This window comes from Lichenostomus cassidix, chromosome 7 (assembly GCF_008360975.1).
Source record: "Lichenostomus cassidix isolate B80296 chromosome 7, HeHo_3.0, whole genome shotgun sequence".
Taxonomy (NCBI): Eukaryota; Metazoa; Chordata; class Aves; order Passeriformes; family Meliphagidae; genus Lichenostomus; species Lichenostomus cassidix.
This window is the reverse complement of record NC_139488.1, coordinates 4,382,895-4,395,096: the sequence shown is the minus strand read 5'-3', so window position 1 is coordinate 4,395,096 and position 12,202 is coordinate 4,382,895. Positions and strand designations below refer to the sequence as shown.

Genomic DNA, 12,202 nt, shown 5'->3' with positions numbered 1-12,202 from the left:
AAAAGATGCTGTTCCAGTGTTAGGATTTATTTTCCTCACAGTCAGGGCTTGAAAAACTGAAAAAGTGGCTTAAAATAAGAGATGGAATATCCAGCGCTGCAGTGTGATGAGATGAAGAATGCTTCAGGTAGTTCACCTGTCAAATACCCTTTTCATGGCATTTTTCCAATTTAAGATTCCAAGGGCTTGACTTTTCTTCTCCCTTCCATCTCTGCATTTATGCTGGGTGAATGGAGGAGGAAAAACTCAATAAAATGCTGTCCAGAGAGGAAGTGTCAGGCATTCACTGTGGCACTAATTAAAGTGCAAAGCATAAAGGTAAGACCTCTGTACCAGTCCTAAAACTAGTCCTTGGTCTCATAAGAGGTGCAGGACTGGTTTAATTAACCATCAGTGTCTGCTTGAGAGAGGCAGGAAAAAAAAAAAAAACACTGCTGTGGGCATGGAAGCAGGAGAAAGGGAAGGAAAGGCATTTCAGCTGCTGAGCATGTGTGTGAGTCAGATTGCCTCATGTTTTGCTGGAGTTGTCCACGGTGGCGTGTCGGAGATTGTGTTTCTGGAGGTGGATAGTAAAGCTTAATCACCAGGATTGAGCTATTCTTTGGAAGGCAGGAAATTAAAGTCTTGGGTATTTTTTCGAAGCAAGCAGTGCTGAAGTGCATCAGGCTGCTTTTTCCTGAGGAAAATCCATCTGGCTGATAAGTGGCTGATCCTAGGGCAGAGGAATGAGGATTGGAGTTGGTGTGATGGTTTGGGGAGAGGGCTGGGAGAAGCAGACCTCACTGAATGGCCCTAATTAAGCCAACTGTGATCACTCTGGATGAGAACGTGGCCCTGAAGAGATCAGTTGTTGTCCAATGGACAAAGGGATTGTTTTTCCCTTTCATGTTTGGGATATTATATAGGAGTAATACAGAAAGCTGATGCATTCCCTGGGCTGAGTTAGCTCCAAGACAGCTGGAAATTCTGGGGTCGAGGTAGATTTTATTTTCCCGTCTCTCTCGGTGACCAACACCTGAGACTTCAAAGGTGCAGGGGGAAGAGCAACACACTGCACCTCTCCAACATGATGTGCATTACTGCACATCAAAGCCAGAGCCGTGCCCTTCCTGAATCCTTCCAGCAATCAGTTTGATGTCCCGAAGCATGACGTTTAATTTTCCTTCCTCCCAGAAAGCCAGTCCTTGAACTTGCCCTCTCTGGCTCGAGCAACCCCCGTGACTTTAATGAATAGTTGTGCCTGCCCTGTTCTACACACTTGAATAAGGATCCTCAGGTTAGGCCATTAATTTGCATAGCTCCAATTATCCAGTCTCTGATCTCCTGCAAAAATGGGTCCACAAATTATTCTGATGTTCTGCATTAAAGGGTTTTTCTTTTCTGATGAAGGCATTTATTCTCTCCTGTGCAGAGCAATGTAATTATCTGAACCTCAGATCATATGTTTGTTCTGCCAAGAAAAGCCAGTTGGTTTTGCTTTAGTGCTGACCTTTAAAAATGATTGTTCTTATGTCTGAAAGGAGTCTTGCTTCCAGCACCACTTCAATTAAATTGTAACAGCCAGTGTAGTTTTGTATTTTAAGCTTAAATTGCCGAGCTTCCCTTTCTCTCTGTGAGTGTGTGTCTGCAGCTGAGTGTCCCCAGCCACAGGAAGGAACTGGGAACAGCTCCCTTTTCCCCTGGGTTGGTTTCTAGGAAAGAGAAATGATGAGTGACGTGTGATTGCAGCACAGAAGGACTTCACTGAGACGCTGCAGTTATCACTGAGCCCTTGGGAAAGGAGAAACTACTGATCAAACCATGTCTGTAAACACCAGGTTTGGGGTGGGATGGAGTCCTTGAGTGGTTTGGGTTGGAAAGGACCTTAAAGATGATCCAGTTCCATGGGCAGGGAAACCTTCTACTATCCCAGGTTGCTCCAAGCTCTGTCCAGCCTGGCCTTGGACACTTCCAGGGACAGCCAGGGCCTCCCCACCCTCACAGGAAAGGATTATTCCACAAACCCAACCTAAATTTCTAGTTTAAGACCTTGCACTCATTCAAATAAACTCAGATTGGGGCAAAAGCTTCTCCTCAGGTGCCACACCAAGCCTGCCTTGGCCCAGCAGCTCCTGGTGGTGTTTGATGCTGTGAATCAAACCTGGGCGAGCTCTGCTGAGCTCTGCAAGTGAACTTCCCTCCGAGTGAACCTTGGCCGACCCGAGGGCAGCCAATTAGCAGGGCTGTGTTCTCTCCCTACAACCTGGTTTGGCTGCTGGGGGGCATTTCTTCCCTTTGCACTCACCTACAGCAGAGCAAGGAGCTGCCAGACACCTCCCCTGGGGCTGGGGACCTGCGAGGGTCGGGGCCAGGGAGGGGAGCCAAGATTGCCGGTGGCACAGCATAGCCACAGCCAGCCAGCAGTGGGATTGCAGCTGGAGCCAGGCCTGGGAACGTGCAGGGGCACAGCCTCAGCTCCACTGCAGGTCCAGGCTGTTCCTGCAAGCCCCTCGGAGCTCCCAGATTGTGCCGAGTGTCTGTGCTTGAGCTGGGAATGGCTCCTGCCACTGCTGCCTTCAGAGGCTTTGGGTTCTCATCAAGACCTTTGGATTCTGTAGGAATCATGGAAAACCTCGGGTTGGAAAGGATCTGGAGGGTTATCTGGTTTTAAATCTGGACATCTTCCACTATCCCAGGTTGCTCCAAGCCCTGTCCAGCCTGGCCTTGGACACTGCCAGGGATCCAGGGGCAGCCACAGCTTCTCTGGGCACCCTGTGCCAGGGCCTGCCCACCCTCACAGGGAACAATTCCTTCCCAGTATCCCATCTAGCCCTGCCCTCTGGCAGTGGGAAGCCATTCCCTTTTCCTGTCTCCCCATCCCTTGTCCTCAATCCCTCTCCAGCTCTCCTGGAGCCCCTGTAGTCCCTGGAAGGAGCTCTGAAGTCTCCCTGGATCCTTCTCTTCTCCAGCTGAACACCTCCAGCTCTCCCAGCAGTGGAGCTCCAGCCCTTGGATCAATTTTCATACAGATATTCCCTCCAAGAAACCTTTTTATTGGGGGGAAAAAATCCCAAACCAACCACTTTTATTCTGTTTTCTGGAGCTTCTGGCTGAAGGTGGATTTAAACATTTGACTTCCTGTCTTTTGCTCGCAGATGAAGCAACACGATGTCCAAGTGGGTGCTAATGGCCTTAATTAGCAAATTACTGCCATGCAGAGGCTTCAGCACGAGCTGCTTTGGGAGACACCGGGCCTGCTAACCACTTGTTCCTTCTGGGTTTTAATCCCAAGACCTGGAGCTGTTTTGGCAGCCAGTGGAAAAGTCCCACATCCCATTCCTGTGCTGGCACTCTGCACTCGCAGGTGTCACCTCCTCCTGCCGCCATCATGTTGGTGCCCATTTCTTTTCCACATCCCTTTTTCCATGGATTTCCATGGGACAGGATGGATGCAGCTTTGGTTTTTCAATTCCTTGAGGCTCCTGGTTGAACATATGGTTTAGACCTAGAGCTAAAATGCAAAATACGCTTTTTTCCCATATAACTTGTCAATTTTTTTACCTTTTTTTTTTTTTTTACCTGAAAGCAATTTTATCCCCTCTGCCACAGGCCTTGTGTACGACACGTTGATGCTGAAGCACCAGTGTACCTGTGGAAATACCAACAGCCACCCAGAGCACGCAGGCAGAATCCAGAGCATCTGGTCCAGGCTCCAGGAGACGGGGCTGCGGGGCAAGTGTGAGGTGAGGCAAACACCAGCAAAGGCCACATCACTGGTTGTAAATTTATTTTTAAATTAATTAATTTTATTAATTAAAATTATTTTCAAATTATTTTAATTATTATTACATTGTTAATGTTATTATTATTACTATTATTATTACTATTATGCCAAAGAAAAGAGCAAGACATGATGTAACCCTCTCATTCATTACCCCACCATTTATTCCAGCAAAAACCATGGAGCAGCAACTTTTCTATGGTCTAATGACATTTTTAATACTCTTTAATAAGCAGTGGTTAATACAGTGACAGGAGTGAGGGCAGGAGGGTGGCACTGAGCACCATGCCATCACTAGAGGTTAAATTAGATTTATTTGATGTATTTTAAGAGCGAGCAAACAAAGAGAAAAGCTTAGGTGTTAATTAGAAAGAATGAAGATTAATAAGAAAGATTTTTTGGTAGTTATTAGTTCTAGCTAACAGCAGTGGTGATAAATAGGGGTATAAGTGTGAGTTTATAAATTCTTGGAGCATCTGAGGGGTCTGAATCCCTCATATAAATAAATATTTCAGCAATGTCACGATCTGGCTGGAAATATTTCCAAGCCATCAGATGAGACATCCACGTGGTGGCAGCATTGCCATTGCCTACATTTCCCTGTCCTGTGCTCATTTATCCCTTTCAAACCTGGCTCTGTCTGTGAATATCCCTTTAATCAAATTTTGGGTTTATTTGGGGCCAAAAAACCTAATTGCCAGTTGCCTTGCCTCCTCTGTGGGTGTTACAGATGTTCTCTGATGTATAAGTTCCTCACTGTACGATTCCAGGCAAGTATTATTGGCCCTAATTTCCTGTTAATTTCCTTAAGGAAAATTTATTTTCCTAAATTTCCGTGCTGAACTTGGTACTTTTGGTTGCTCTCAAGATGGGAGCTTTTGTTGATCTTCACCTGCTTTCCAGCTGCATTTCCCTCCTGGCCGTTGGTGACTTTCAGCCTCACCAGATTCTTCCTTTTATCCAAAAATGCTAAATACAGGATAATGAGGTTTCTGCTTTAGTTCCCTGCTGGCTTCCTTCAAGCTCTTCCCCTGCCATTTCTGGATGGAAAATCTTATCTCTCTGCTTACCTTTCCTTCATCCCCACCACCTCCTGCCAGCACCTGTCTTCAGGTTTCCTTCTTTAACCTGAACAAATCTAAAATAACTTTCTCTGTCAATCAAATAAACGTTGTGAGTAAGGGATTAACCCAAAACCTGAATTTTTCCACATTTCAGCGTTTTGCTCTCTGTCTTGATACCTTGCTAAGGGAGCAGAAGAGCTCTTCAGTGAGAATCAAGCAGTGATTTCACCCCCTTTTCCCTTTCCCCTTGCAGTGCATCCGCGGCAGGAAAGCGACTCTGGAGGAGCTGCAGACGGTTCACTCAGAAGCTCACACGCTGCTCTATGGCACAAACCCTCTGAACAGGCAGAAACTGGACAGCAAGAAGCTTCTAGGTATCATTCCCTGGGGGGAAATTCCCCTTCCTGACCCCCTGGCTCGGCAGCGTGAAGGGTGAGATGTTGGGGCTCCCAAGTTTTGGATGGATAATTTGGAATAGGATTGTTTATCCCTTCCACTGGAGACCAGATCTTCCTGAAACAGGGCCATGTCTGTTGTGAAATACAGATATTCTCCCAGCCAAATTCCTAAAGGATGGATTTTGAGATAACCAACCCCTCCAGGTGACCAAACCACATGGATTTAGCACCTCCATGGAGTCATCATCACCTACCTCCCTTTGCTTCCTGCATTTTTGCAGCAGTAGGCTGCAGGAGGGGCAATTTGGGAAGCTCTCACGTGGGGATCAGCAAAAAAAAAAAAAAGGGAAAAAAAAGACAGTTCTGGAACGTAGACGTTGAGAAAGTTTATTTTGGGATTAGCCTGACTTTGGATGATATAAAAAGAGGATTAACTCCGTGGCCTGCGTGATGGAGTGGCCACAGCAGAGGAGCTGGAAAGATTTTGCTCAGTGTGTTCATGAGCTCCCAGCGAGGGAAGCCATTAGGCAGTAGTTAAACATGCAATTAGCGCTGGATTTATAGCTCACTTCCCACCTCTTTAAAGCCAGAGGACCCAAAAGTAGACACCTCCAGCTGAATGATGGCTCCATTAGGATGTAAACTTCCAGGAATTTATGATGTCATGTGCTGGGGAGTGGAAAACCATCAGCCCGAAGTTAGGGCTGGTAAATCTTCCCTGGGAGATCTGAGAAGATTCTCTCAGGATATTTTTCCACTCCCTCCTGGACTCTTGGCACGATCTGTCTCACCAGTCCCACAGATGCCTTTGGAGATGCAGTTTATTTGGATAGTATTTATTTGGGAATACCCAAACTGCTGAACAGTTCCTGATGGTTTCTGGAGAGAACCTGTGGGGGAAGCAGCTCTTGCTCTGCCTCTGCTCCTGTAGTTCTGTGCCCCCTGTGGCTTTAATCACTCATTTTAAAGTGTCTGTAGAGATCGAGTTTAATCCTAGAGAGAAGAGAAATTCTAGCACTTGAGGGCTTTCCAGCACAAAACATTCCCTGTTTGGATAGAACTTGCAGGAAAGCCCTGGAGCTGCAGGAGGTCAGGTCCCCAAGGATCTCCAGAAGAAAGGGATGTCCTGTAGCTCAGTTAAGAGCTCTCTTGGTGGCTTCCACAGGGCAGGACCTGAGCGAGGATATCAGGAAAAAGCTCCATGTGGAGAGGGGAACATGCCTGTAAAAAACCCCTTCTTCAGCCATCCTTGCCCTGTTGGGAGTTTAAAAGGCTTTTAAATTTACACACCAGCTTTGTGGGGTTCTTTTTAACACGTTAGAGGGTGGATTTAGGGCAGGTTTGGAGGCTGAGGGCAAAGCTCTGTGTGAGGTTTAGGGATGCAAATGGAACTTGGTTAGGGCTGAGTGCCTTGGCAGGTGTCTGATGACTCTGTAAACTCTTCACCTTTGATGGGTCTCTGAGGAAGAAAAAGCCTGAGAAACCTCAGCCTAAAAGGGAAAAGCTTGAAAGGCTTTTCAGGACACAGGATGTTTCTTGTTAGGCTTCTGCAAATGATGAGGGGGATGTGCCTTCGTGGAATCACAGAATCCCAGAATGGTTTGGGTTGGAAGGAACCTTAAATCTCATCCCATTCCACCCCCTGCCACAAGCAGGAACACCTTCCACTATCCCAGGTTGCTCCAAGCCCTGTCCAGCCTGGCCTTGGACATTGCCAGGGATCCAGGGGCAGCCACAGCTTCTCTGGGCACCCTGTGCCAGGGCCTGCCCACCCTCACAGGGAACAATTCCTTCCCAATATCCCATCTCAGCCTGCCCTCTTTATGAGTCCATCTGTGCCTGGACAGTGGAAAGACTTGGAACCTGTTGGACAGGTTGAAACCTAGACAAATAACGCCGCTTTTAATTTTTAACAATTTATGACAATCATAAACTGTTGTCAAGAAGATAAATATCAACATAATGGGTGGATTAGCAGCGAGAGATGTGACAGGAGGTCCCAGACAGGATGATCGAAGAACTTGCATGTGGATCTAATCAAGGAGTGCATCTCTCTTTGAGCTTGGATTAATCCAGATGCATTAACTCCTCTTTCAGGAACAGAATTCCAAATGGTTTGGGTGGGAATGGACCTTGAAGCCCATCCCATTCCATCCCCTGCCATGGGCAGGGACACCTCCCACCGGACCAGGTTGCTCAGGGCCCCACAGAATTCTGAATGGAGGATAATTTGCTCACACACGAGCCCAGAAAGTGATGTTACATTTCCTACAGCTCCAAAATTAGCCCTGCAGATGGTTTTCTCAGTTTTTCTCAAATTCTCCTTGTTGGTTTTGCTATTTCAGTCAAAACACGTGTTCTTTTCCTTTGCTTGCCACTGGTTTGTTTTTCTGCCTTCCTCTTTTATGAAGCCCATGCTCTCCGAAGTCATCTAATAACTGCAGATGAGTGATAATTGGGGTGTTTTCATGATTTCCCATCCTCTTTTAGTTGGAAGGGGTTAAAGTGTTCATCTGAGAAGACACACTGAGTGATTGTTGGCGGCAGCTTCATCATTTATAGTCTTGAAACATCAGACAGCACCCAAACCTTGCATAAAAACGAGTGATTTACAGACAAGTGTGCACATTGTCTGTGTTTTGTACTGAGGCTGGCTGTGTGCATCCCAAAAAATCAGAAAGGATGGAAAGGGGAAGGAAACCCCAGCCTGTGTTCCTGTTCTTGGAAAGGTTGTGGAAAGGTTTGCTACAAAATTTGCCCCAAAATCTTGTGCCTTTTGCCTTTCTGACTGACGGGGTGCATTCTTTGTCCCGCCGCAGGTTCCCTAACGTCGATGTTTGTCAGGCTGCCTTGCGGTGGTGTCGGGGTGAGTACCTCCCTTTCATGTGTCAATAATGTCCTGTTTGTTCTCCCCGCTCCCCTGGGTCATGGAAAAACCCAAAAAAATCGCCTGCTTTGCATTCCATCGAGTGGCTAATTGCCACCAGATCTCCAGCTCCTTGTGGATTCTCAAGGAGGGAACTGAAATGCTCCTCCATCCCTCGTGGAAAAGCTGAACGTTGCTTTTCAGCTGTCAAATTTCCAGATAATCAGACTTTTTGTTGTTGTTTGTTCCCATAAAGCCAAAAAAATCCCCAACCCCAAATACCTTGTTTTGAAGGTTTTTCTTGTTTTCCTTTGAAGCCTGAAAGCTTAAAAGTTTCCCTTTCAAGTCATGCTTTCTGCTCCAGAGTTTCTGTGGAGGGTGACAGGACAGAAAATCGTGGAGAACAGGAAGGGGAAAAGAATGAGAAGAGACAATAAAAGGCATTGTGTTTGAAAATTCACAGTGGTAGTTCTGCTGCATAATTGTAGCTCGTGAGGTTGAATTTTCAAGGTCTGGATTCTGTTATGGAAATGAAACAAAATTGTTTTCTTCCTGAGTCTTTGCAAAATCGCTGCTTTGAAAATTATCCCGTCAGAAAAAAAGAAAAAAAAAAAAAAAAAGAGAGAGAATAATCGTCGTTTATTCGTACCGCCACTCGTGGAGATATTTTATTTTGTATTGTAAATATGCTGCAGTCGCCTAATTCATGGCAAATTTTTGGCTAGAGCTTAAAAGGTTTGGATTTACTCTGCCCTGCAGTCAGGCGTGCCATTCAAAGCAAAAAAAAAAAAAAAAAAATTATCATTTGCAAATGAAGACTGAATGGTAACAAGTAGAGACAGTGTCTGAGCCCAGCACGGGCCCAGAAGTCTTGCATTAAATCCCAAATCAGGGCAGGAAACGCCTCAGTGCTGGTATTACTGATATGCTCCCAATAAAGGTAGGGTTTGCAGGGAACTTGCTGCTCAGTTGTCTCCACAGACCCTCAATGCTGAATATTTACTGGTTTTGGTGTGGTATTTTCGCAATACTATCAGCAAAACCTGGGTCAGGGCCTCTCCACCCTCACAGGGAAGAATTTCTTCCCAATATACCATCCAACCCTGCCCTCTCTCAGTGGGAAGCCATCCCCCCTTGTTTGCCAAATAGTTTTTAGGGGGCAAACGTGATGCCATTAAGTCAAAAGGAAAGAAAAAAAACCCCTCAAATTAAAAAAAAAACCAGTAAAATAATGTGGGACAGGTCCTCTTTTGGGTTTATACTGGAGCAAGATAAAGCTGAATGATGGCTGATGATTGGAATTCAGGAGCTGAGGGTGCTGTGTGAAATCATGGGCTGGAAAGCTTTGAAACAAGGTTCTTTTCCTGCAGCACATCCCAGCACTCTTGTATCCAAATTCTACAAAACACTCAAAGGCTCGACTTTAGGATGGCTGACAAATTTGTTTTCTTTTCTGTGTAGTATCTTGCTGTGCACGTTCTAAAAATATCTGAGGCTCTGCATCATTTTTCTGCACGTGTTCCAAAAATATCTAAATATCTTTAAGAAGAGGTGCTTGTGTTGTTGATTTTCTCCAGACTAGGTGATTCTATTTTTGGGTGCAAAGGGCTTTGATTAGAGTCTATCAAGGATTTTAACTGCTCCAGCAGAGTAAGTTCTTGCAGAGCAGAGATCAGGGAAAGGACTCCTGTGGAATGGAAATGAGGAGGAGCTAATTAGCGAGTCAGAGGAACAAAATGTGAGGATTATTTAATTGAGAGCAGGAGGAGGCATGGTTGGGTGTCTTCCTCTGAGGGAAGAGCAGAATTCTTTCACTTTGCAGGGTCTGGAGCTCTGGTACAACCTGTGTCTGCCTGCCCTGGTGCTTAATTTCCTACCTGTGTAGCTTTTCAGCTTAAGGAAACAGGAGAGTAACAGAAATCTTTTGTAAGAAGCTCATTTTATTCTGGAATAGCTGCATATTAGTGGATAGGAGAGTTTAGAGTGTGAGTAGGAGGAATTTATAGTGTGAGTAGGAGCCTCATCGTGGATATTAATAAAAACCTGGAGTTTTTGTTAAAGGAAGGAAGTCACTGCAAATCCTCTCTGTCTTACCCTCCTCGTGCTGCCTGGAAAGCTGCTGGAACAAGCCTGGTTTCCTGCAGGGGCCTGGATGTGGCAGTGCTTGGCTCTGGCACTGAAGAATCCCATCTATTTCATGGGAAAAACTGGCCCCAACAGCCATCTGAGGGTCTGCTGGCCCCTCAAGACATGGGAATTGGGGTGTTTGGTGTTTCCATTCCCCTGGTGCCTCACAGGGAATGAAGATGTTCCTCTGCAATCTTGCAGCCATGGAAGGAGCCCTGAACTCGCTGTGTCCAGGCAGGAAGGGAAGCTCTTCCCTACTGGTGCCCTGAGGCGTTTTCTTCCAAAGATCAAGAAAAATGGGTTGGATCTGCTCAGAGATGGGTTAGAGATGGCTTTTTGGAGTTCTCCAAGTGCTTTCTTCGTTTACTGTGGCTTCCAAAGCATCTTTGGGGTAGATGCTACCAGAAACCATCCATGATCACAGAGCTGGAATCATTTCCAGTCATGGTTTCAGCCTGGCTGGGAAGGAGGTGGATCAGTCCTCTGTGGGGCACTGGTGTCTCCAGACACAGCAAATACTCTCTTCGTTTCCACCTCTCCCTCTTGCCATTGTTTCCACAAATACACTCAAGGCAGAGTAATATGCGAAAAATAGCCAGTGATGCTTCCTGTTGAGGAATGTCCCTTTTTTCTGGTGTCATGATCTGGAATAACAACAACACAGGCATGCCTGCAGGGTGTCCTGATTGCACATTTTTAGGGGGTAAATAGGGTGGTTCTGTCAGATACTTAGCCTTGAAGCAAATTTGTTCAGTCAGCGCTGGATACTGAAGTTCTGCTGCCAGGTTGGGTGAGCTCATGGTTCCCCAGGGAAGCTGCTGTCAGTCTTTTAAACGCCCATCACTGAACATCCTTCTTTATTGTGGATGGGTTTTTTTATTTGAAAGGATCGCTGAATTGTTTCACAAAGCTTTCTATTTCATCTAGGATCAGTTTCCTGCAGCAGTTAAAGAGAAATACTGATTCCATGGTCACGGAATCATGTAATCACGGAATGGTTTGGTTTGGAAGGGAGCTTAAGGATGTCTTATTCCAACCCCTGCCATGAGCAGGGACACCTTCCACTATCCCAGGTTGCTCCAAGCCCTGTCCAGCCTGGCCTTGGACACTGCCAGGGATCCAGGGGCAGCCCCAGCTTCTCTGGGCCAGGGCCTCACCACCCTCACAGGGAACAATTCCTTCCCCATATCCTAAATAACCCCACTGCCTTTCAGTTCAAATCTATTTCCCTTGTCCTGTCACTCCATGTGAGCGATGTCTCTATAAAGCAGGGCTCTCTTGGTTCCTGGCTGCTCTCACTGCTCCTAACCAGGTCACTTTGTGTCCCCACAGGTCGACAGTGACACCATTTGGAACGAGGTGCACTCGTCGGGCGCTGCCCGCCTGGCCGTGGGCTGTGTCATCGAGCTGGTGTTCAAAGTGGCCACGGGAGAGCTGAAGGTTGGTGTGAAAATAACCCTCAGCTGGGCTCTGGGCGCCTCCAGGTCTCCTTCCCCCTCCACAAAGCATCACCCACCACTGTGACCTTGTGAGGAAACCATCCAGAGCGACTCCATAGCTCCCAAGCAGGGTTAAGGCTTCTGGCTGCCACCTCTGCATCCATATTTTTGTCCCTCTGACCTTTTCCTTTCCCTCCTCTTTGTGCAGAATGGATTTGCTGTCGTGCGGCCCCCAGGTCACCATGCAGAGGAGAGCACACCCATGTGAGTATGGGCTTTGTTGGCTTCATCCAGTGGAAATTCCAAAGGAGTTCTATTAGGTTATCACTGCAGAATTTCTGGTTATTGCTAGATGAGATGCATTGTGCTCAAAGCTCCCCAAATCCTGTGGACTGGGGTGTGATCCTGTTCGGTGCTTTCAGGTTTTTTGGCAGGAATCAGCATTCCAGCCTCTCCTTGCAGTGGGTTTGGGCAGTTGTGGGACATTCCCTGTTTTCCCCAGGGAATACCTGCTGGTGGAATTCAGCACTTCCAGTGGGAAGTGGATC

General features: G+C 46.6%; 1 protein-coding gene across 9 annotated transcripts in view; it reads left to right on the top strand.

Moving 5' to 3' along the window:
- Positions 1-12,202, top strand: part of HDAC4 (histone deacetylase 4) — a 163,723-nt gene that overhangs the window by 132,296 nt on the left and 19,225 nt on the right. For all 9 annotated transcript variants that reach the window (XM_085065865.1, XM_085065866.1, XM_085065868.1 and 6 more), the window contains 5 exons: positions 3,589-3,722; positions 5,078-5,198; positions 8,042-8,088; positions 11,548-11,655; positions 11,863-11,918. In XM_085065865.1, coding sequence (XP_084921991.1) covers positions 3,589-3,722; positions 5,078-5,198; positions 8,042-8,088; positions 11,548-11,655; positions 11,863-11,918 — 466 coding nt within the window. The remainder of the gene's footprint in view (positions 1-3,588; positions 3,723-5,077; positions 5,199-8,041; positions 8,089-11,547; positions 11,656-11,862; positions 11,919-12,202) is intronic.